Source organism: Ambystoma mexicanum, chromosome 10 (genome assembly GCF_040938575.1).
Source record: "Ambystoma mexicanum isolate Mex_15411 chromosome 10, UKY_AmexF1_1, whole genome shotgun sequence".
Classification (NCBI taxonomy): domain Eukaryota; kingdom Metazoa; phylum Chordata; class Amphibia; order Caudata; family Ambystomatidae; genus Ambystoma; species Ambystoma mexicanum.
In genome coordinates this window covers 1,024,560,804-1,024,586,287 of record NC_090932.1, presented here as the reverse complement: position 1 = coordinate 1,024,586,287, position 25,484 = coordinate 1,024,560,804, and the positions used below count along the sequence as shown (strand labels likewise).

Sequence of the window (25,484 nt, the reverse complement as noted above, 5' to 3'; positions counted from 1 at the left end):
ACTTGCAGTTTTTCTCCAGGTGATCTTGTGGCAGACAGTGATTGTACACCTTCTGTGCGTCTTTCCAGGGGTATTTAATGTTGCAGGAAGGGCAAAATTTAAATGGAGCGTTTCGCATAGCTAATCGAAAGGTTAGCGCAGCGATAAAAGGTAGGTTAAGGGGTCCGAAGAGGCATTCTTTAAAAGGTTACAAAGTGCATGGCCTCCCCCACTCTCCCCACTGTGAAGAGCTCAAGCCAGTGTGGGCCGCAGTCTTTGTTCGTCGAGGCAGTTGAGCGCCACTGACAATGGAGGCGTCCATTGAAGGCCGCCGAAGCAGTTGGTAGAGCGGCATGCAGCGGGTGTTGAAAGAATAGCAAGAAAGTCTAAAATTAAACTTTGTCTAATCAAAGGCGTTAGCCAGAAGAACTCTACAAACTATTGTTTTGAATACTGACCAAATAGAATAACATTGTAAAGAGAAATAAAGAGGAAAAAGTTGTGCAATTCTCCTGACATGAGATGTTAGTTGGGGAAACTTTGAACAAGTATTGCCAAATGCCAAGATACTTTGTCAGAAAGGATAACAAAGAGCTTGAACAATCCCTGATATAAGGGATATCTGTATGAGTAAATTTGGTACAGCCTTAATTGAAGTGAAGTAAAGTTATGCCACTGAGAAAGTATAACTTTGTGATACAAAAGAGATAACTGGCAGGGGAGTATACCAGGGAATCTGTATGAGTTAAGAGGAAGATATTCCTGGCAGGAAAGTAAACCAGCAGTAAATCAGGATATCCAATTCAGTAAGGGAGTTCCTGGGAGGGGAGTAAACCAGGAATACCACTGTTGTGTTGAGAAGGAACTTTGCTACAGTATTTTTGCTTTGCCATCTTCAAAACCAAATTGAATAAATTACAAGTTACTCAACGTAGTGATTAACGTACTCTTAGTCCCCTTTCATCTATACTGTATAGGCTTCCCTTCCTAGGTACGGGAGACGGAACATTGTTCACCAGAAAAACCTTCTTAGAGGCGCGCGGGGGTGCAGCCCTGGGAGCATGCGCTACCCTGACTCCGCCCACCGGCGCCACTCCTCAGTCCCCATTGACGCGTCGACAATATTTATTATTGCCTGATGACACCAGTATTATTAGGGGGAGGATGGTGGGACGTATGGAAGAAAGGGGACTAACGACTAAGAGTACGTTACTTAGTCACTACAGTGAGTAACTTGTAATTACTCTTACGTCCCGTCCCCTTACTGTATGGGCGCTTACAACTGAATGTAGCTCCAGGGTGGAGATGAGACCCTCCTTAAGCAAACAAGTTTCTTAGAAGCGCCTGTCCGAAGTCTTCGTCTGACTTTGAACCGGCATCCAAACAGTAATGCTTACAGAAAACTGAAGGGGTGGCCCAGGTAGCTGCCCTGCTTATGACCTTCCAAGGAACCTGCCGCCGGAATGCGATGGCCATGGCCTTGGCCCCGGCGGCATGGGCGTGAATTTTGGCGGGCAGCAGCATGCGCTGCCCCTCATAGGCCTCCTTGATGGCCGCAACCAACCACCTCACGATGGAGGCCTTGGATGCCTGATAACCGGGTCTGGAGCCCCCAAAGGTGACAAAGAGTGCGTCCGATTTGCGGAAGCCCTTGGTCCTCTCCAGATAGAATTTCAGAGTGCGTCTGACATCCAGAAAGCGCAAGACTCATTGAGCCTCGTCTTTAGGGTCAGCGAAGAATGTAGGTAGAACTATTTCCTCATTTAGATGAAATGTGGAGGGTACCTTAGGTAGGAAGGCTGGGTGAGTTCACAGGACCACCTTATCCCTGTGGAAAGTGTTATAGGGTTGTGAAGCCACCAGAGCCTGGATCTCGCTGACTCTGCGAGCGGATGTGAGACCTACTAGCAGAGCTGTCTTGATGGCGACCAGTCTGATGTCCGCAGACACCATCGGCTCGAAGGGTTTGTGCGTAAGGGCACACCACATTGAGGTCCCACACATGGTGTGGCTTTTTGATGGCCGGGTAAAGTTTGGACAGGCCCCCCAGATGTTTCCTGACTATTGGGTTGGAAGAAGAGGAGACCTCCTCCTCTGAATTTTTGTAGGCCCCTATGGCTGCGAGATTGGTGCAACATGTGTCCACCTGCACGCCTGAGTGGGCAAGGTGTGCCGAGAAAGAGAGCACATCGTCCAGTGTGCACGTCAGGGGGTTGATTTCCTTAGAAATTGCCCACTGACAGAACCTGCTCCATTTACTCCTGTATTGGCTCCTAGTGGCCTTGCTCCTAGCGCCCTGGATGATCTCCAGGTTAGCCTGAGATAGGTTCAGGTGCTTGAGGGTGATCTGTTCAGGAACCACGTTACGAGGGCTAGCTTCTGAGGAGCAGGGGTGGAGAACCATGCCTCCCTGCTGGGACAGGAGAGGTGTTGGGCCCAGCGGAAGGTGAATGGGTGGACGGTCCGAGGGGCTGAGCAATTCGGAGAACCACGGTCTCGCCGGCCACCATGGCACTACCACTATGATGCTGAGCTGACGAGTCTCCTTTGTCTTGCGGAGTACCTTGGGGATAAGGGTTGGGGGCCGGAAAAGCATAGGCTGTCATGCCCTCCCATGGAATCTGCATGGCGTCGCCCAGGGAGCCGGGACCTAGTCCCTGCCAAGACACGAACTGATGGCACTTCCTGTTCCTCCAGGAGGCAAATAGATCCACCTGAGGATGGCCCCATGTGTTGAAAACCACCTGCAGCACCTGGTCGTTCAATTGCCACTCGTAATTGTCCGCTCCCAGCCTGCTGAGTTTGTCCGCATCCAAGTTGGCCTACCCCGGGAAGTAGACCGCCCCGAGGTAGATGTTTTCTAGGGCCCATTCCCACATGCTGACCGCTAGGTTGCACAGCAGAGGGGACCTGACCTGGTACCTCCCGCTTGTTGACATAGTACATGCTGGTAGAGTTGTCGGTCTGGATCAGGGCTGTCCTGCCCTAGATGAGCGGAAGGAAGGCCCTGAGGGCTAGCCAAATGGCTCTGAGCTCCAGCCAGTTGATATGCGACTCCTGTATGCGACTCCTGCTCCTGCCGGGTCTAGACTCCATGGACACTGTGGCTGTCCAGAGTGGCTCCCTAGCCCTCTAGGGAGGAGTCTGTAGTAATGGTGACCTGCAGACTCGGCTGCTGAAATGGCCTGCCCGTCCGCAGATTGCAGTCCTTGGACCACCATGTGAGGTCCGAGTTGAGAGAAGGCGGTATGCTGACCAGCTCCGCTTGGGAGCCCCCCTCCTGATTCCATGAGGCTGCGAAGTGCAGCTGCATTCTCCTCATCCGGAGCCGCGCTGCCATGATACCAGGTAGGTGCTGGTACCACTAAGCCAAAGTCACTGGTCTGGTAATGAAGTGTGCAGTGGCCCTCTTGATGGCCATAATCTTGTCCTCTGAGGGGAAATACCTTCTCGGAGCTCATATCCCAGATGAGGCCCAGGAAGGTGAGGCTCGGCATGGGCTGCAGCTGAGACTTCTTGAGGTTGATGGTAAACCCCAGGTCGTGGAATGTACTCATAAGAGCAGAGGAGGTGAGGACAACCCCCTCTGCGGATCTCGCCCTGATGAGCCAGCCGTCCAGGTACGGGCAGACATGGTGGCCCTGGCCCTGAGGAGGGCTGCCACTGCATTCGTGAGTCTGGTAAACACCCTGAGGGCGGAGTTGAGGCCAAAGGGTAGCACCTTGTACTGGAAATGACAGCGTAGGAAGGAGCCATGGGGCTACCAAATTGGGACGTGTAGGTAAGCGTCCTTCAGATCCAGGGAGCACATCCAATCTCCCTTGTCTAGTGTCTCTGCAATGAGTACTGGCGTAACCATCTTGAATTTTTGAAGAGGGAGGAAGAGGTTAAGGGTGGAGCTGTCCAACACAACTCTCAGGCCAGCCTGGTTCTTTTTTTGTACGGCGAAAATCCTGGAATAGAAGCCTAATCCACTCTGGGAGGCTGGTACTTCTTCCACTGCCTGGCTCACGATGAGCGACTGGATCTCCACCAACAGAAGGAGGATAGGGAGGTATAGGTAGGCGGTAACCTGTGGATACTACTCAGAGGATCCACGGGTCCGCGAAGTTCTGGTGCCAAAAATGCATGTGAGAGGCTAGCCTGCCACTCACTGGAGACACGTGGACCCGGAGTGACGCGCCATGCATTTTTGCTCTCTGAGGTTGTTGCTGAGGAGGGGTACTGGAAGAAGACCTTGCTCCCCTCCCCCCGCTTTTGTTGCTTGCGCCGGTGCTGACTCAGCAAGCGGTCAGGTTGTCTCGACATCCATTCCTGGAATCCCCGGAACACGCCAAACGCCTGCCCCTTAGCAGAGCGTTGATGCAACAGGGTGTACGCCTTCGTCAGGATAGATAAAGGGCCTCATTACACGGAAGGCGGTAAGCCATGGCGCTATTAGCGCCATGGCTGCCGCCGGTACCTTACCGGGTCCGCCTTGGTGGATGGCAGAATTAGGGCCATATTCCAAGGTGTGTGGGGGCGCTAATTCCGCCATCCACCATTGCCCCTTCACCATTGCCAGACAGCCCCATAGGGCTCCATGTTAATGGTGAAGGTGATAATTACGGTACCGCAAATTGCGGTACCGTAATTAGCGCCAAGGTCCCTTTGCGGGTCCCGTACTTAACGCCTGTAAAAACCAGGTGTTAAGGGAGGACCCGCAAAGGGACCTCGTAGTAAGGCGGTAAGGGTTTACCGGTACCGGTACCCTTACCGGTACCGGTAAACCCATACCGCCTTCCGTGTAATGAGGCCCAAAGACTTCGCAGTTTGAGAGCTGTTGTTCTTCTTATCTCATTCCTCGTCAGTGGTAGAGTGGAAGAGGTCACTACCCTTGAACGGAAGGTCCAATATGCAATCCTGTACGTCTGGGTTAAACTTAGACGCCAGGCCGTCCTTCTCATGTCCATGGCGATGCAGATGGCCCGGCAAGAGGTATTGATGTGGACCACTGTGGACTCCATGATGTCCTGCGCTACCAACCTGGATTCTCCTAGACCCGCCCTGAAGCGTGCCTGGCTCTGCACCGGAAGTTTCGGAAGGAAGTCTGCTATTTCCCACCACAACCTCTGGTTAGTGGCTGCCAGCATGTCATCAGCGTTGGCCTGACGCAGGTGCAGGGAAGCGGAGTACAGCTTTTTCCCGTACGACTCCAAGATCTTTTCCTCCTTGCCTAGCAGCGCCAAGGGCGAGGTGGCCGAGGACCACTGAGGCTTAGAGTAGAGTGATGCCGCAGCGATCCACGATCGCTGGGGGTGCGTTGATAGCAAGAGTGTATCCCCCTCCATCTGTCTATACTTGGTATTAAAAGCGACAACGTCCTTCTGCATCAGGACACCCATCTTGGTAGGGGGGTCTGCCAAGACCCCCTCCTCGGGCAACTCTACCTCGGGATGAGGAAGGCACAGATATTCTGACAAACCTGCAAGCACTCGTGAAAGGCCTTCTCTTACGACGGCGTGTCAGGGTCCTCCTCCTCGTCTGTATCCGCCTAGGTGTCCAGCTGGTCTGACGCGGGAGAAGGAGTGCTGCGCGCAATGAGCTGCGGTGTGGAGACCGGAGCCAGAGGTTGCTGCAGAGATTGGCTCGGAACCGGCTGCACTGGGGGCGGATTCGAAGGAGCCGGCAGCGGGGGCTGCGCTGAGGCCTGTGTTGCTGGAGCCATGGGAGGAATGACTATGGGCGCCAGTGGAGTGACGGAGGGAGCAAGACCCTGACTGCATCCTGTAGGATGGCAACTACCTGGGGGATTTGCATCAGTCCCAAAAACCTTTTGAAGAACCTGTCTTTGGATGCTGAAGAGGAGGCAGGGGATACTGACGGAGTGGCTGGGGGCTGCTGGGGCCAGAGCACCCTCCGTCTAGGTTGCAGGGGGAACCTGCCCTGTGCTACTGGTGGACACACGGTTGGCCACATATCTGGTTGACACCAGTCCCACATTGAAACTAGTTCACCCGCCTGCTCTGTTCCTAGGAGTGACATCGGACGAGTGGCCATGTTGTTAGTGCAGCTGCCTTTTTGTCGGGCTGCGTGTCTCGCCAAAGACTCTTGGTATTGGAACATGAGGCCTATCCCGCACCTAAGGTCTAGGCCTGGAAGACGTACCGCCCTCGGCATTGTTGCTGGCAGTGCTGTGTGCAGGCGCCCCCTCAGACAGGGTGCCGTACTAGGGCGAAGCACCTTGGGTGTAGACCAGGTAGAAGAACCTTGTGGGCAGGGCCAAGGCAGCGGAGGCAAAGAACGTGGGGTCAGACGTGGGAAAGAGTCCCTCGCAGACTGGACACCTACTGAAACCCGCTGAAGTCGACATGCGCCGGGGAGGAGCGTGACGCCGGAGGACCAACTACCTGGATGACAAATAAAGGCAAAAAGATGAGAGAAGAATCCAGGGAAGAGCGTGTGGAATTACATGGCAAGGCCAAACCCAGGAGCGCTGGTGAAATCGAGCCGTTCCCGTCGACGCGGGAAAGGCGACTCAGGAGTGGCACCGGTGGGTGGAGTCAGGGTAGCGCATGCTCCCAGGTCCGCACCCCCATGCGCCTCTACATTTAAATGGGAAGAACGTTTTTCTGGTAAAAAAGGTTCTGTCTCCCATCCCAAGGAAGGGACACCCATACAGTATGAAGGGGATAGGACATAAGAGTATTTTACTTGACTGTTAAACAAGAATATTTGGTTTTTATCATCTTCAAACCTAGATTGAACATTTTGATTTGCCATCCTGAAAACTATAAAAGACTTTCTTTCAATATATTTCAACCTGTGTGACAGAATGAACATTTACTTTGCCATTTTGAAAAGAACAACTACGAAAGAAACATTGCCATGGTCATTATTGGAACTTTAGTGAAACACAATCTTTTAAAAAACCTTTTCCTGAAATAGTTCAGGGGAAGCAAAACTAAACTCTGGAGACAATATTTGCTTTGTTGTAATTGTATATAGTTATGATATTGCTTCAATTGAACGGACTGAAAACAGATATTCTATTGCATCCTTTTCTGGTTAAGTATGTATGTGTGAGGTTCAGATGTATGTTAGACACAAGGTCAATTTGTGTTAGTTTTTGTTTCATAGGCAGGTACATCCGCTTTTGGTTAGGGCAAGCTAGGCCTTTTTCAAACCCCATTTCTTTTAATAAATATGGCTAAAGTTGAGAACAGTACAACCTTGTGTCTGCCTCTCATTGCAGACCCCTCACAACACACACAGAGTTGGTGATCTCAAAGTGAGATCATCTAAACTTTATACCAAAACAGTAAAAGCAGTTCACCCGAGTGGGAAGTCTTAAAAATCCACCAAGAACAAGCTTTGGCAAAGCCAACCAGCTATTACAGTTCCAGATACACAGAACGTTGGGAGTTTGTAAGTAAAGAGGATTATGGGCTACTCTCCCAAGCCACCATGCTAGGGGTTAACCTTGGGGTGTTCCTTGGCCAGAACTGAACTGATCTCGACCAGGGAAGGTAGAGTTAGGGAGTGGACTTCACACCCATACAATCACTATGGGGAGGGAGGGTATGCAGGCTTGTGCCTTAAACACCAATCTTTTGAATCACCACCCGTAGGGTACTCAAACTTACTGGGCCACTTCTGCCATTGTATTGTTTGCAGGGGGCACAGGGGTCACGGGTGCAGTGGCTTAAGTCAGCAGTGAGATTGCTTCTGGCTAAACGGCTGTCCCGCACACTGATGAGATGGTTCCGAAGTTCTTCCAACATGAAGGCCCAGATACTTGAGGACAACAGCCACAGCAGGTCCTAAGAGAGGGGAAGAACCCCAGAAAAATCAGTTGGTGACAAAGTGTGGCGGCAAAGAAAACTCAGCTCCAGGAAGGTCCCTCTTCATGCAGGGGAGCAGAAATCCAGGAACCAAATCACGATGCCCACAAAAGGCTCTGCGTGAAGCTAGAAAGCCCACAGGAGGGTTCCAAGACACTTCGAAAGCTTCCAGCAGCATGCTTTTGCTGCATGATAAAAACTGATCAGGCGCACCATACCAAGGGTCGAAAGCACTGACTAGTGTCTTCTTGGATCATACAAGAGGGGCAGCCCTTCACCGGCAGTTTATTTTAGCAATGCTGGTCTTCCTCAGCAGCAGTCCTCTGGGGCTTCAGCATGGTGCCACTCTTCTCTGGGGCTTTTGGTTCAGTAGACAATCTGGGAAATGGCTGCAGAACTCCTGTTTCATCCAAATTTGGGCTGGGGGCTGCCCCAGCCCATCACTGGTAAGGATCTGCACCAGTCCACTAACTGACCAGGGCTCTCCACTCTTGGTACAGCTCCTGGCTCCACATCTGCCGACATGCTGAGACGGTCCGGGTACCAGATCTGCCTCGGCCACGCCGGTGCAACTAGGATCTAACTGCACCGGTACTGTCAAAGTTGACTGATGACTCGAATAAGCAACGGCAACGGAGGGAACGCATACAGAAACAGGCCATCCCAGGGGAATGAGAATGCGTCCTCCAAGCTCCCCGGCTGGGGAAACCTGCTGGCAAACCTCCGGAACTTGGTGTTCGTCACCGTCACAAACCGATCGATCTGAGGATTGCCCCATCTGCCGAACAGGTTGTCAACTTGGTCCTGCCGAAGCTCCCACTCAGGGCAAGAGCGTAGCTCCCTGCTGAAGAAGTCAAAAACAATGTTCTTTACTCCTGCCAGGTGGAATGGGATGAGGAACATCCCCTGGGCGACTGCCCATTGCCACGAGTCCTGCGCCTCACCGGAGAGCGCTGTGGATCTGGTGCCCCCCTGCTTCCGGATGTAAAACATTGTGGTGGTATTGTCTGTGAAGACCCTCACCACCTTGCCTTTGAGGGACGGCAGAAACACCTTGAGGGCCCAAAACACTGCCCATAGTTGCAGTACGTTTATGTGTAGCATCTTCTCTTCCGGTAGCCAGAGGCCTCTGGCGTGAAGACGTTCGGTGTGAGCTCCACATCCTTCCAGAGACACATCCGTCGTGACTGTCTCCTGGTACGGGGGCTCTGGAAATCCATGCCTCCGGTGATATTGGAGCGCACGACCCACCATCTGATCGCTCAAACTCCTCGCCGAGCGCGATCTTGTCCTGGAAGCTTTCGTACACCTGGACCCAACGGACGTTGAGGAACTCCTGCAGAGGCCGCATCCTCAACCTGCAGAGTCGAATCAGATAAATGCACGACAACATCATGCCGAGCAGCGACTTGATCGTCCTCACTGTGGCGATCTGCAGTGCCAACAGCCGTTGCACCTTGCCCAAGGTGGCCAATATCCTTTCCTCAGACAGTGACGCCAGGCATGACACAGTGTTGAGCTCGGATCTCAGGAACAGAGCGTTCTGCGATGGAGTTAAGCAGGACTTTGCATAGTTCACCGAGAACCCCAGATCCGTCAGAAGACGGACGGTCCGCTCCGTGTTTGCTTATTTGTATAGCGCGCTGAACCCCTGGGGTATCTGGGCGCATTGCAGATTACAGGTTACAGGTGTGTTTGATGGCAGTGTCCCTTGACTTGACCCGGATCAGCCAGTAGTCCAGCTAGGGGTAAACGTGGATCCCCTGCAGTCGCAGATGGGCCACCACCGGCGCCAAGCACTTGGTGATGACTCTGGGTGCCGACTTCAGCCCGAATGGAAGGGACTTGAACTGATAATACTTCCCCTGAAAGATGAAGCACAGAAACTTGCAGTGTCCTTTGTGTTTGGGAACGTGGAAGTACGTGTCCTCCAGATCCAAGGACGACAGAAAGTCCCCCTCCTCCAGCTGGTCGAGCACGTGCTGCAGCGTGACTATCCTGAACTGCTGGGACTTTATGTACTTGTTGAGCCGTCGCAGGTCGAGAATGGGCCTCCAACCCCCTGTCTTCTTTCTTACGAGGAAGTACCTTGAGTATACTCTGGAGCCATGGAGTCGCCATGGAACCAGTTCTATCGCCCCTTTCTTTAATATGGTCCGAACCTCCAGCAGCAGCTGAGGGATGTGGTTTTCCTGTTGGGCCACCGGTGATATTCGCAGACACTTTCGCTGGAATTCTAAGGTGTGTCCGTGGCCGAGAGCGTCCAGCACCCATCTGTCGGTGGCAATGGTCTCCCACATGCTGACGAAGTTTGTCAGCTGGCCTCCCACCGGGGTGCACGGGTGGGGGCCCGACGCCCTTGCCGGTTCAATCTTGTTTGGAGGTCGACGGACTGCCTTGCAGTCCCCGACGACAGCGACGTCTGTCCCCGAAAGCCTTGGAGCGACCCGTGTTGGCTTCCTGGGTCAAGGAACGGGAGGCTGACGGTACGAGGACAAGCACCCCCGAAACGCTTCGAAGAGCGGATAGGCTTCCCTCCTGAGGAACGAAAAGGACGGTCGTCGTTGCTGTAGGGTGCCCAGGGCACGGGCTGTCTCAGTGTCCACCTTGATGGCCTGGAGAGATTAATCCACAGCCTTCCCGAACAGGTTGTGCCTGTAAAAGGGCTTGTCCAAAACGCTTGTCTGAACCTCCTGTCTACAGTTGGCGGCCTTGAGCCAGCCACAACAGCCAGGACAAACTGTTTCCCATCTGGCGGAAACCTGTGCCCGCGATGTCCAGGGCCACTGTGGTGACATGGTCTGATGCCATCTCTCCTTCTTGAAGGATCCCCAAAGCCTCAAACCTGCTTGTCATCGGAGAAGAAGTCCAGTAGCGGGGCCAGCTTCAATCAAAGCTCCCGGTCGTATCTGGCTACGATCGCGAGGGCGTTGGCCGCCTTGAAAGTGGTCGCCGCAGAGTAGATCACCTTCCTACCCATCAAATCTAATTTCTTCCTCTCGTTGTCCGGAGGGGTGGAGGAAGAAGAAGCGGAGCCCGAAGACTTCTTCCTGGCGGCCTTCGAGAGCACAGAGTCTGCTGACGGTTGAGACGGTAAGCACTTGGTTGCAGAGTCCGGCACCCTGAACTTCTTCTCCAAACAGTCCTCCTGCGCTGGGGCTGTAGATGGGTTCTTCAGAAGAGCCAGCCCTTTCTCCCAAACATCGTCCAGGAGCGGTACCGAAAGGATGGTCTTTCTCTACGCCTCCCGGCATTGATACAAGAAGCCTTACTTCTTGTAGCTCCTAGCTCCTATTAGTAGGGAAGTGCATATTGGAATCCGACATCCATGGTTAGCAGTTTTGGATGCAATGTACCGTTACTTTGTTTACATGTGAGACAGCGAGGGGCGTGTCCAATTGGCTTTGTCTTTTTCATGCACAAAATATGTGCTGCAATAGTTTTTTCAAATATGCAGAGTAAGTTTGTTGGCATAGTTACATTCTATAATTCTTTAAGAAAATCGAGCTTAAAATGGGTTTGCATGCGAACAACGTTAGACACTGTGTTGACATATGCAAAATAGGGGAGTTTCTAGCTGATGACACGCAAATCTGAAGCCCTCAGAAAGAGGCTTCTTCCAAAATGGTGCGCTCGCGCCACAAGGAACGTTGTGCAGTAAGAATTGGAAGCCGTGCAAGCAATACGCTACAGTAAGGAATACCTTTTTTTTTAAATTATTATTATTTGTTCATGGTTTACCTGAAACCTTTACAAAAAAAAAAAAAAAAACTTGTGTTTATATTGAGATTAGGGGTTGTATTTTACCAGAGACCTATATAATGTATGGTTTTGGGGCCAGTTAGCCTTAGGTTCAAATTGCACAAAGGAAACAGTCCATGTGCAATTATAATTTTGTTGTTAATAGGATTGTTCACAAGGGAATCTGATCAGGAACATCCTGAAGCTAATGAATTGACTTATTGAAGCTTTATGGCTCAAAGTGAATTAGGTAAGGCCTTTTGCTCATGTCCTTTGCTAATCACTATTGACAATAGAGGAAGTAAGAGGCTATCAGGCAAAATTAAACACAGTCCATTCCATTTTGATTCTATTTCAGAATTACGCTTTGGAACTTAGGGAGACATTCGTTTTTGGAAAACTAGTGAGTTCTACTTGAACTTTGGCAGAATGCAGTATTATGGCAGAATTGGATGATTGAGGTTAGGCGCCCTGACAGGAAAGGATAGACTACGATAGGGGCTGCAATTGGGAGTAAGTTTGTAGACACCCTGCCAGGTGGTTACGTTAATGGGATTTTTAAGAACTAGTTTGCTTCCTAAATTGCACACACATCAGAAAATGTTAGAGCTCATTGAACAATATTTAATCAAAAACAACACAGCTGACACGTGTTTCGAGCAACAACGCTCTTCTTCCAAGGCTTTGAAGGCTTGAGTAAGAATTGTTTACGATTGAAAATTGTAATTACGAGCTGTGATTATATAAGGTGATTTCACCGGCTCCACTATAGTTGCAATTGCAATTGAGCAATTTCTGCACGTCGTAAGGAAAACGGGAACTGTTTTCCTTACATGAAATCACCTTATATAATCACAGCTCGTAATTACAATTTTCAATCGTAAACAATTCTTACTCAAGCATTCAAAGCCTTGGAAGAAGAGCGTTGTTGCTCGAAACACGTGTCGGCTGTGTTGTTTTCGATTAAATATTGCTCAATGAGCTCTAACAATTTCTGATGTGTGCGCAATTTATGGAAGCAAACTAGTTCTTATGAATGCACTATTAGGTACACATTTTAACTGGTTTAGTTGTTGGCAGACAAAGATAGCTCACCCCAATTGAACACTTCTATGCTTATCATTATTACAATTGATGTATTTAGTAGTCTCCAGTAATTTATAAATGGCAGTAGTGGCACAATTCATTCAAGGTCTTGTAGGTGGATACTGGAATTGTCGCAGGATATGTAAATGTTTGAATAGTATGAATTATCTACTATTATGACTTATTGGTATATGAGTGCAGATATATGGAATAAGAAATCAATGTATGATTGCACATGTATTGGTAAATTAATGTAGAGAGTAGGATTTATCACTTGACTGATGTGTTTTTGTTTATTTTTTTCTTGCCCTTGTTCTATTATTTTGGTCTTTGCCATTTATGATTCCGCTCCTCACTATGCTGTAACTCTACATTGCTGTACAACTGGTCTGTATACATTTTTGATTACATGTATTGCATTATCTTACTGTTGTTTTGGCTAAGGCATTGAAGAGGATCTTGGAAGTAAAGGTCGAAACACGTGTCAGCTTAGCCTATGATATACAAATTATTTGTTTTGAAAAGCACAGAATAAAGAAATTCAGTAATTGTTTAAGTGCTTCTTAAATTGTGTAACTAGAGTTTTGACAAGTACTATTAAGGCACTGGCGGAACTGGGAAAAACTTACTTGAGCCCTTCCAAGTTGCAAGAACAAAGTATCAATGGAGAAGAACAAGTTACCTGCCCCCGGTAATGTTCTTTTGACTGGATGTTCCTCCCATGTATTCCTCATCTTTGATATTCGATATCCAGCTTTAGCTGCTTCGGAAAAAGAATTTCGGCAGACGGCGCTCCGTGTGGATTCGATGTCCCTCGAGGGCCTCCGTCTGGAGGATGATGTCATGTAAGATATATATAGTATGCGCAGCGCCTGTTGGCTTCAGTACCGTTTTTTCTTACAATAGAAATGTCTGCATAGCCACGGGAATGACCGTACTCAGCCTTGAAGGAACGAAAGCTTTAATAGCATGGGAAATTTTACTGTGGGGAAGGTTGGGAGGACGATGAGGAATACGTGGGAGGAACATCCAGTCGAAAGAACGTTACCAGGGGTAAGTAACTTGTTCTTTGAATGGATTGTGTCCTACCACATACTCCTCATCTTTGATAGACTCCCAAAGCAGTGTTTCATTTGGTGGAGGGAGTAAGAATTTCAGTTTCTTATAGATTTTCATGAACCGAATCCAGGACTGCTCTTCCAAAGCTCCCATCCTAACTGAGGGAAAACTCTTGGCAGTAATGTTTTGTGAACGTGTGAATCATAGACCACGTTGATGCCTCGCAAATATTTTTGATCGGTACACCCCTTTGCAGAGCTGTAGAGGTAGCCCTGCCCCTGGTGGAATGGATCCTTGTCTGCAAGTCTGTAACACTCCGAAACAGCCAAAGTGATCAACCTGGATAAGCTCTGTTTTGTAACTGCCTGACCCAGTTTGTGGCCCGTATATCCAATGAAAAGCTGATCATCAATGAGAGGTGTTGACAGCCTGGATATATAAAAGCTCAAAGTTCTTCGAGGGTCCAACCTGTGTATTCTCTCCTCCTTGCCAGGATGAGGTGGGGATAGAAAGAAGGTAAGTATGTTCTGTCCTATATGAAAGTCAGAAATGATCTTGGGTAAGAATGAAGGCTTAACCCAACAACCCTATCCTTATGGAAGATCGTAAAGGGTGGCTTAGATGAAAGTTCCTGCAAAGCACTCACTCTACGGGCTGAAGTTAGGGCTACCAAGAGAATGGTTTTAAAGGTTAAAAACCTTAAAGGACATGAGTGTAAAGGTTCAAAGGGTGCACACATAAGATATTTTAATACCAGATTAAGATCCCAAGTTGGAACCAGGAAAAAAAAGAGATGGGGGGTTGGGGGGAGGGAAAACACATTGATGAGCCCCTTTAGAATTTGTTTCACCAGTGGAATTTTGAAATATGAACATTCCTCTGACTAGCGCTTAAAGATGGACAGCTCTGCCAAACAGCATTTTATCAGTACCAATCTGGAGTCCCAGATTGGCTAAAGATAGTAGAAAGGATAAAACATCCAGTTTTTTACACAGAAAAGGATCTGCATTGTTGTTTTTGCACCAGTTGCAGAATTTGTTCCAACAGTAATGGTACAAAGACTTTGTTGCTGGCCTTCTGGCTGAAAAGCAAAATCTGCATTACGTCATCCAGGAGGTCCCGATCCTTGTATCTCAGCCTCTCAGAAATCAAGCGTGAAGGTTGAGTGTCTTGACCTCTGGATGGAGAACCCGACCCTCCTCTCGTGAGAGAAGGTCCTCCCTTTGTGGAAGACGCATTGGAGGACAGATGGACATGTCCAGAAGGTCCGGGTACCACGTCCTCTTGGCCCAATCTGGGGCAATTAGGATCATGCATTTACCAAACTTTCTCAGTCTCCTGATCACGTGAGGAATGAAGGGAACTGGAGGAAACGCGTACAAGAGTGCAAACTCCCAGTCCAGCACAAATGCGTCTCCTAGAGCTCCTCTTGGGGGAAAGTCCCTGGATCAGTACATTTTGAACTTCCAGTTGACCTAGTCGTGGACAGATCCACTTGAGGGGTTCCCCAAAGGGTGAAAATCTCTTGAAGGACTTCCTGAGCTAGTTCCCACTCGTGGGAGACTGTGCTCTGCCTGCTGAAGGCATCTGCTGCCGTTTTCTCCTCTCCGGCTAGGTGAACTGCCGATAAGGAGTATCCTTCTTGAATTGCCCATTACCAGAGCTGCATTGCCTCTCTGCACAGTGGTAGTGACCCTACACCTCCTCGCTTGTTGTGGTAGTACATGGCCATTGTATTGTCCGTCATTATCAGGACATTCTTTCCATGCACAGAGGGCAGGAAGACCTTCAGCGCTAGGCTGAATGCCCTCAGCTCCAAAAGATTGATATGTAGTTTGGACTCCCATGGAGACCAAAGATGGCGGACTGTCAAATCGTTGGTGTGGGCTCCCCATCCTGTGAGTGAGGCGTCCATCACTTCTGTTATATCCAGCCATGGTTGCCAAAAAGGTTCTCCCTTCAGAATGTTGTCCTCGCAGGCCCACCACACATGATCCTTGTGCGACCCTGCTTGGAACCTGAAGTAGGTCCGATATCTTTCCTGAGAACTGGGACCATTGAGTTCTGAGAGCCCATTGATGGAATCTCATTCTCAGGCGGACCTCTAGCACCAGGAAAATGCAGGATGCCATGATGCCAAGCAACCTCAAAAAATCGAAGTCTGGGAGACACTGGGCACTCTGAAATTTGGTGACGATCTGTAGAATGTCTTGTGCCTTCACCTCGGGTGGCAAGCTCTTTCCCAAGGATGTATCCAGTACAGCTTTGATGAACTGGAGTTTTTGAGAAGGTGTCATATGAGACTTCTTTTAACTGAGAGAGAAGCCCAGTCTGTGAAGAGAGTGGCAGGTGACGTTGAGATGATCCAGGACTTCTTCGTGAGAACGTGCATGGATCAGCCAATCATCCAGCTAGGGGTAGACATGAATTCCCCCCCCCCCCCTCCTCCTGAGACTTGCTGCTACCACCACCATCAGTTTGGTGAAAACCCTCTAGCAGGGTTAACATTTCCTGCACAAGTAGCAGGTCTTGAATCCTGAAAGAGAGGCTCCCTCTGAGGTCTCTGTATGAAAGGAAGGCAGTACCCATCGGCTATGGTTTGCCCAAGCATCCGAAGTAATGACTCGCCGTTCTTCTAGATGCTGAGACAGTCTGCCCCTCACTGGTGAGTTGTGACTCAAGACCTGCCCCTGCTTGAGCTGGCTTCACACCTACCTCGTCCACCACAAGGGAACTTTCTTTGCCTCTTTGACCAGCCATTCCCCTCGCTCTTCCAACTGAGGAGTAGTAGCGAAAAGATCTACCCCTCCAAGGCTGTCCACTAGGGCGAAAAAGCTGAGGCTGCCTAATAGCGGCACCAAAAGATTTGGCTGCTGCCTTTGAGGTCTGCAACTTCTCAAGGCTCTTGTCAGCCTTGTTGCCAAAAAGGTGACATCCGTCAAAGGGCATGTTGAGGAGTCTGGACTGCACATCTGGTGCAAAGCCTGACTTCCTCAACCAAGCAAATCAGTGTATAATGGTGCTAGTAGCCATGGGCCGGCTGAGGCTGTCAGCAGAATCTAGACCTGACTGAAGAGACTCACACATGGCTTCTTTGTCCTCTCTATTTATGGCTAAGAACCAGTCTCTTTCATCCACCTCAGGAATGTGCTCTGCTGCCATGAAAATGCAGTCCCATAGAGTGAATGTACATGTGGATTTGGCTGATTTAAGTGCCATACTCCCTGCAGAAAATACCTTCCTTGCCCATCCATCTACTCTTTTGTCATCCCTATCTGGAGGGATGGAAGGGTAAGCTGCTTGCTTAGTAGTTGCTGCAGCTGCCTGTACCACCAGACTCTCTGAAGTGGGATGTTTTGACAGATAGTCTGGGTCACTACTTGAAGGGCGGTACTTTTTGTCAAATTCTTATTCACAGCTGGATTGGTTTCTGATGTTTCCCAATTCACTGCCACCCTTTTTTGTAGAGCAATGTGAATAGGTAATATAGGATCTGACTGAGGACCCTTATCCAGGATGTCTGTCAGATCATCCTATTCGAATGGTAACAGAGGCCTACTCCACCCCATGTACTCCACTACCTTGGACATTAGTAGTCTATATGACGCATCAGAATGCTCCACTGCCTCTCGACTTCCAAAATCTAGCTCAGGTGAGGTGTCCACCCCACTGGCCGTCTGCAGGCTGTCATAAAGGTCTCTCAACCTTGATTCCTCAGAGATAAAACTTTCTGGTACATTTGGCGTACCAAACTGGAGGCCAAATGGTGCCTCGTTACGTGAGCGTTCATTCTCCTCATATATTGAGGTAAGGGACTTAAAATAGTCCTTCCTTGGTAAAGGCACACAAGTCTTTTTAGGCATCAAGGCTTTAATGAATAATGGATTTGCCGCTTTTTTTACTGACACCATAGGATTTGATGGAGCACTCAGCATCGATGGTGCAGCCGGCAATGATAGCGCAGCTGGCGTTGATGCCTTCTGCGTCAAAGTTGACATCGATGTCGAGGGCTTGGCTGACGTCAAAAGCGTTGTCGGCGTTGATGGTGTCGAAGACCTCGACTTGTGCTTTCGGCTCGACAGATCCTTCGATAACGCGTCATCGGATCGAGGCCTCAACGGCTCCCGATGAGTATCAGGCCTTCGTCCCGGGCTCGAGGGCGCGCAGGATTTAGGTTGAGCCCTTTCATTTCCGGCTTCTTTGGAAGGCTCGCTAGGAGCATGGCTTGGAGGCTTTTGTTTTTCAGATAATTTTAGCATCTCTGCTCTGACAGCCTCCCACTCGGTGGGAGTGGATTTCTTAGTGGGGCAAGATACCCTCTCAGGGGAAGCGTCCGATGAAGTCAAAGAAGGCGACCTATGGTGCCTCTTCTTGCACTTCTTTGACGACGAGTAGTGGGAGCCACTCCTTGACCTCGACCTCTTAACTTTGTTCCTCCGAGGAGATTCACCGGTCGACTCATCAGTCAAAGAGTCAGGGTAGATGATTTGGGGTTTCGACCTACCGTCAATTTCCCTTTTCGTTCCTTCAAGGCCTTTCCTGTCATTGACTGGCACTTGGAGCAGTCTGAGGTGTTATGCTCCACCCCAAGGCACCATAAACATACACATTGAGGATCAGTCAATGACATTTTTGACCCACAATCTCGTCACTTCTTGAACCCGGTCTTCGGGGTAGTCGTTGTCGACGAAGACATACACGATTTCTCGAAGCAAAGAAGCTTGAAGTAAAGAAGCGTGCTGTATTTCTTGAAGCGATAGCATTCGCTAAAAAACGGAACTGAAGCCAACGGGCGCTGTGCATGCTATATATACCTTTGATGACATCATCCTTGAGACGGAGGCCCTCAAGGGACATTTAGTCAGCACCATCGACTCACAGGGCCCACTGCTGAATTTTTTTTCTCCAAAAGCAGCTAAAGCTGGATATCAAATATCAAATATCAAAGATGCGAAATACGTGAGAGGACACAATCCATTCGAAGCAGGGGCAGGACAAACCCCTAATACCCTTGCACAAAGTGGCTGGCTAGTGACCAATCAGTCAATCACCGAAGGGGCTGAGGGAGAAGGGGTCTGATGACAAACCATTCTGGTTGGTCACTTGAACTGCCATTTCAACAAAAAGCCACCCTCACAGGATGCGAGAAGGGTATTGGGCCTGCCATTGCGGGCTCACATCGAGCCCACATGGTCAGAAGATCCATTTTAGGCCTACCTGGTGTAAGGAAGGCATTGATATTTATTTCTATATATCGCGCTCGTACACAAGTGTTTCAGAGCACGACAAGGCAAGGGAGGGGAACACGGGAGTACGAAATAGCGATCTAACTAGTCCCAGTGACATTGAGAACGTGCATGGGAGAGGGGGAGGGGAAAAGTGCATGGAAGGGGGGGGAGAAGTGGAAAGTGCGAAGCAGAGGAGAAACAGATAAATAACAAATAAATAATAAAGGCAACAAACAGTTTTAGTGCAGCCAGCAATTTGCAAGTGCTAGCTTTAAGGCAGCAGACAGGGTAGGTCTGATAAGTGCAGGAAGAAAAAAGGGGGGGCTGTATGGGTACAGATACAGACCCCAGTGCAAGGGGTGGCCCCGAGGCAGTGCGGGAGGGTGGCAGGGTGAGCAGGTACCTCGGCCAGGAGGACAGAGGGTGGCCAGGTGCACAGTGTCAAGAGAGAACAGATCAGCAGGGCAAGGGGGAGCGAAGGCAGAAGAAAAGAGGAAGGTCTTGAGGTGCTTCCAGAACCGGAGATGGTTCTCCTCAAGTTTTAGAGTGGCAGGGAGGCTGTTCCAGAGGGAGGCCCCAGCCAAAGACTAATCTACCCCCAGCTTGTTTCTTTGAAAAACGACTGACCCTGAGGGAGTGGGAGGTAGAGGAGCGAAGAGCTCGAGAGGGGAGGTATTTGCGGAGGGATAGCTGAAGGTATTTTGGACGCAGGCCCCAGAAAGCCTTGTGGACAAAGCAGAGGGTTTTGAATTTAATCCTTGCATCCACTTGGAGCCAATGGAGAGATTTCAGTACTGGAGAGATACGATCCTAGGGCTTGAGGCCAAGGACAAATGTTGCAGTCCTGTTCTGGATTAGTTGCAGAGGGAAGAGAGTAGAGGCAGGGCTTGGGATACCCTGAGCTTCTGGGGGAAGAAGAGGAAAGGCAGAGTACCTCGGAGGAGGTGCAGTCGAAAATTTGACTTTTTAGAGACCTCAGAGATGTGGGCGGAGAAAGAAAGGGGTGGAGTCAAAGATGACCCCGAGGTTCTTAGCCTCGGAGGTGGGGGTAGGAGGAGGGCCAAGGGAGGCCTGCCAGAGAGTGAGGGGAAATGATGGGGAAGGTGTGCCGATGAGGAGGATCTCTGTCTTGCTGGCATTCAGACAAAGATCATTGGCGGCACACCAATTTTGAATGGCAGTTAGGCAATCAGAGATGAGAGAGGAAGAGGAGGTGGTAGAGGGCAGCCTGAAAATGAGTTGAGTGTTGTCAGCATAGCACTGGAAATTTGACCAGAAAATGGCAATGCAGTGGGCGAGAGTTGCCAGGTATTGGTTGAAAAGCCAGGTATCAACAATAAGATAGACACAAGTGACCAAAGTTCAAGGGTGTTTTTATTGAACTTCAACAAGGGTATGATAAAAGCCCATCTAATCCTAAATCTACAGATGAGAGCAAGCTACAACCATCAAATAATAATAATGCAGTCCTAGTGGTGTATCATCAAATTAAAAGGGCCTAAACTAAAAAAAACGATTCCCAATCCTTACCTCTAAATACAAATAGTGTGGGGGTAGTGTTTATGGAGAAGAAAGAAGTGTTCACAAAAATGATTTGCCAGGATGTATGGCCCGTTGGCCTCCCTTCCCCACGTTTCCACCACAGGACGAGGCGGTTCACTTGAGCATAGCACAATTTCTGGCCTCTTCGACATGAGGATACAGTTCAATTACTAGAATCAGGGTCTTCTGTGCCTAGGTCTCACTACTTCTCAAAGTCTCTTGATTCAGAGGGCCTGATGCACCAAACAAATGAAGTTCTCTTGCTCTTACAAGTTATCAATTCAGGTGATTCACTCTTCACCCTGGATCCTCCTCAGATCCCTTTTATACATCAGTAGTTACCTTGGATCACCCTCTTCCGGGCTCAGATCCTCTTTCCAATGTTCAGAGAATATTCTTTCTCAGGTGACTCACGGTTCACCAAGGATCCCCATCACCTGGGCTTAGATCCTTCTCCTTCAGCCGGGCTTGGACCAATTTCAGTTCGTATTAACTATCAGACTTTCGAATATGCAGCTTGATTCGTTGCAGGACCTCTTCGATTTCACATTTCCTTTTTACATTTGCCACCTCTCAGTTGGATACCTGTCAGAGAGCTTTGAATGAGCACCCACGTGGCACCGGACCACTCCGTTTACGGTATCTGTCTTGGCTTCAAAAGTTCAGTCACTCATCTGCTGCTTGCAACCTTGGCTCTAACACAGACTGGTCTGGTATCAGTCACCCCGACTCACCGGCTGTGCTGACTTAACTGCCGCTGCTTTGCTGTAGGAACCAAGGACAGTATCACAGCGGCAAACGTTCCTCCCTTTCTTGGCTATCAACGCGGAAGAGCCCCGGGTACCTCGACACACAATGCAGGTTTCTTCAGCTTTAATACCAGGTCTTAAGTTTCTTATTCTTGAAGGATCACGAAGGTAACAGTCTTTCTCTGAAAAGGTCCAGGGCATGTCCCCCCTTGAAACCCCCTCGGGTCTTCCAGTCTTTCTCCTCATATTAAACTGCCATCTTGGAACTGCTGCTTCCTCGTGTGCTTTGCCTTGCTCAAAGTGTGCTTTCATGCTGCGCCTTTTATCTGTGTAGGGAAGTGTGATGGAAGTCAAGTGTGTGTGTGTGTGTGTAATGATCAATAATTACCTGACTCTGCCTGACCATTGTGTTGGGACATGTAAGATATACGGATCTGGTGTTAGTCTGTTTTCTCTCACAGTGAGATGTTCGTGAGAAAGTGTTCGGGTCGAGAAAGAGGGGCACGGGGGGGTTGAGTTCCTAAGTATCCTATGGGGAAAAGATGTTCCAGGGAAGGCGATACCGCGTCTCGCAGTCCGGTGTCCCACTTCCAGTCGCCGAAGACCTCTCATCCAGGTGATCCTCCCGCACTGGTCCACCCCCAGGAACTGGATCCAAAAGCAATGGCCGTGGCCACCTGAATAATAGATCCCCAGGGACTGGCGGGTGAGACACATTCAGGTGTCTCACACTGTTGGTCACCATGAACAAACAAAAAAAGCCCTGAAACACAAAAACGGCCTACAGCAGGATTTAAAAAAAGGATTTGGCTGCCAAAAAGGTATGTTGAGCTACCAATGTGGTAAAATAGCTTGTACCCCTGGTGAAGCCAAAACTGAAGTACATCTGCCACCAACCTTTTCCCTAAAATCTGTTTAGCATATTAAACGTGCCCTAGAGCAGAAATGGGGATCCTGAGAGGCACACCTGGGTCTGGGCGCCTTAGGGATGACCCAATACCAAGTACCCCAAGTAAAAAGGGATGTAATGGCAGGGGTTCTTCAGAAAAAGACCATTGGGATACCAAACAGAAATCAGAGAGCCACAAACACAAGGGAAAAAAGCTAAAAGTTTAGGGAACTGTAAGCACGGTCCTACAATCCCCCAAAATAGCCATTCTGACTTAGCACTTCTTTAGTCAGTATACACTTAATTAATCCTGGTCTCATGAAGGCAAGTCCATGTGGGAGATTATGGACCCCACATAGTTTCTGCATGTGGATATAACCACTCACCTGGTGTTTTAATCATCTTAACAGCCGACTCACACTTGAAATAGTTTTACCTTGTGACTAGGTAAACTTCTCAGAATAGAATATTGACATGCAGTAGAGGGAGCCATCATCATTTTAGAAGCTTATTTAAGTGACGGCATCAGAGGGGCTGATTTAATGCAGTATGCCTTATCAAGTGCAAATTATGCACTACAGCTTATCTCAAAGCATTCCAGTTTCCCTTAAGCTTCCTGCATTGTGACTAAGGTGTTTCCTTTAACCTAGAGGTTTCCAACATACATCTTTTGATACTATTGGGAGGGTTGGGGAGTGCAGGGGGGTATTGTGAGTGGAGCAAGTGTCAATAAAAGTTGAAGTTCTCCAGTTAGGCAAAAAGAGGTAGGGAGAAACAACATTTTAGACCCTTTTTTGATACAAGTCATTAATGCTTGAGTATCCAGAATGAGAAGAAGAGCAGTTATTACTCCAGAGATGGTTAAGGAGCCAGAGATGGTTAAGGAGATGCCCATAAACCTTACAAGCACAGCGCGTGGTTGTCCATCGTTGTGAGCTAATTTACAAAGATCTAACTGAATAAATTAAAAAAGCAAAAACATAAAAATTGCAGTGTTTGCATTTAACTTTTTATCAAACAGTCTGGATTGGAGGATACCATTTTATAAACAGACCAAAATACATAAGTCATTGGGTGGTGCAATGGGGTGCTGAATAACTTTTCCTACTGTCAAGCCTGGCACCTAAGAACAGAATCCTTGAAGAGAAACAGTGTCTGAAAAGGAATGAACAATTCTACCTATAATTGAAAACAATGTTCTGATATGTATGCATTAAGCAGTGCAGAAAGAGGAACCACGTAGACTGTTCGCACATGCTCCAGCTACAGTCTTGTCGTTACTATTGGAAACATCACTGCACCATTGAGTATTTGATGCCACCAGGAACCCAAGCTGTTCACTAGATTTTTGGGGATCTAATGTCACAGTGTGGCATCAGTGATAATTAAATATGTGAGAGCTATGCCAGGTAGCTTTGACTTCTAAATGAAAAAAGCATTTTACCATAGTAAGCTTGTTTGTTTGTTTATTTTATTTACTTATTTAGCGGTCCAAATCCAGAGGTAGAAGGGCGCTAAAAGAAGACGGTTACAGCGTGTGGTAGGTACATTTACAATATACATTTACAATATACATATATATTATGAAATTTACAGAATTTCCATTTACAGAAATTACACGCAGAGTAGAGCTGGTGGCAGTGTTAACAAAATACTTGAGGGTGGTGTACGTGCTACTCTTTGTTCAGGAGCCAACCAATGACGTGCTTCCTGAAGATCTGAAAAGACTCAATAGTTTTAATGTTGAGTGGTAGGGTGTTCCAAAGCTGGGAGGCGAGCACTGTGAAGCTAGTCCCACCGGCTCTTTTTAGGGAGCATCTCAGCACTGTTAGGCATAAGGTGTTGGAAGATCTGGTGGTTCTGTTGGCGGGTTTCATGGTAAATTTGTTAGTGAGATACGGAGGGGCTAGGTGGTTTAATGTCTTGTAAGTGAGACATATGGTTTTCAAATCAATTTTTTGTTGTATGGAGAGCCATTTGCACAATTTCCTCACAGTGGAAATGTGCCTTCGCCTGGGGATATTGATTGCACCGCGTAGTGCGTTATTTTGCAGTACCTGTAGTTTATTAATTATAGATTGGTTGGCACCTAGGTACAGGCTATTGCGAGAGTGAGGCAACTGTTAGCTGATAGGAAGGGTCTGCTGGCCCGAATTAGTTTGCCAGTGTAGGCAGAGGCTGAGGCGGTCATGTTGGTTTGTTTGGAGAGGTTAGTGTTGGCCTCAAGGTAAAAGCCCAGGGTTTTCACACTTTTAGCAATAGGGATGGTGTGACCATCGATGATGATGTTATTGTAGTTGGGGGTACGTTTTGATAGGTTACTAAGCAACAGAAATTATCATAAAATTATGTTTTTCTACAGTAATATTCATGCCCACTCAAATGAATTTCCCTAGTTTCATAGGTGCTCATTGTGTACTCACCATTGCAGGGTAGAAAAGAACAAAGACTGCAGATCCCAGAAATCCAGTAGGCCCCAAAATAATGACATTATACACCATGCCCAGAATGGCAACTATAGGTCCTCCAGCCAGTAAGCTGCCCACAGCAGCTGCCTCAAACATTCGGTGCCCATCACTGGAACACACATTTATCATCTGAAAAACAAGGCACTGTGTCACTGAACCTTAAATTTGAACCAAAAGACTTTATTTGTTTTAATACATTGTGTCCAAAAGTATGCGTACACCCCACCTCCAAGCAGATGCCGGACTGTATTCAGTATAAGCTTTTCGCAAACCACATATCCCTCACAATGCTGCAAACAAACCTCTTTGATTCCAATACAACTTTAGTCGTGCATTGTGATATTACGGTTTACCAAATTCATGTCACTTTACAATTAAATGTTTGTCTTTTCTAATGAATTATTTTAATTGTATTTTGGTCCATTAGGAAATAACATTAGCAGTGTAGCAAACTGTATGAATTGCATAAAAACCGTTACTTGCCAATAACAGTATTTTTGCAGATCGCTCCTATTTTAGTGTCAAAACTATGCCTAGCTGTCCATCTAGTGGTTGGCCCAGAGCATTACAACTTGTTAGTCATTATCGTTACGCGCTAACAGGGGTGTTACCATAAATGGGGTCATATATGAAGTGTACACATTACTCACCGCAATCGTATTTCTGATGCTTGTATCTGCTTAGATTCACATGCTGTGCATAGGCCGACATCTAGTGGAAGCTGCGGAGTATTACAGTTTGTTTTTCTAAACTCGAAAATGGGAGTCGGCATAGGGCGTGCCAGTAATACTATCCCTAGTGTGACGTCCACTGTACCCATGATCCCTCACGCGTGTAGGACCCTCAGATTGTATTTTTTCTGACATGAGGCCCATTTTCGAGTTTCGAAAATAAACTAATACTGTGCAGCTTCCAGTAGA

At 48.4% G+C, this 25,484-nt stretch overlaps 1 protein-coding gene across 5 annotated transcripts in view; it reads right to left on the bottom strand.

The window, feature by feature from the left end:
* The window catches only part of ABCC5 (ATP binding cassette subfamily C member 5), a 2,124,586-nt gene that overhangs the window by 1,510,422 nt on the left and 588,680 nt on the right, over positions 1–25,484 (bottom strand). For all 5 annotated transcript variants that reach the window (XM_069618835.1, XM_069618837.1, XM_069618838.1 and 2 more), the window contains one exon: positions 24,520–24,693. In XM_069618835.1, the coding sequence (XP_069474936.1) occupies positions 24,520–24,693 (174 nt within the window). The remainder of the gene's footprint in view (positions 1–24,519; positions 24,694–25,484) is intronic.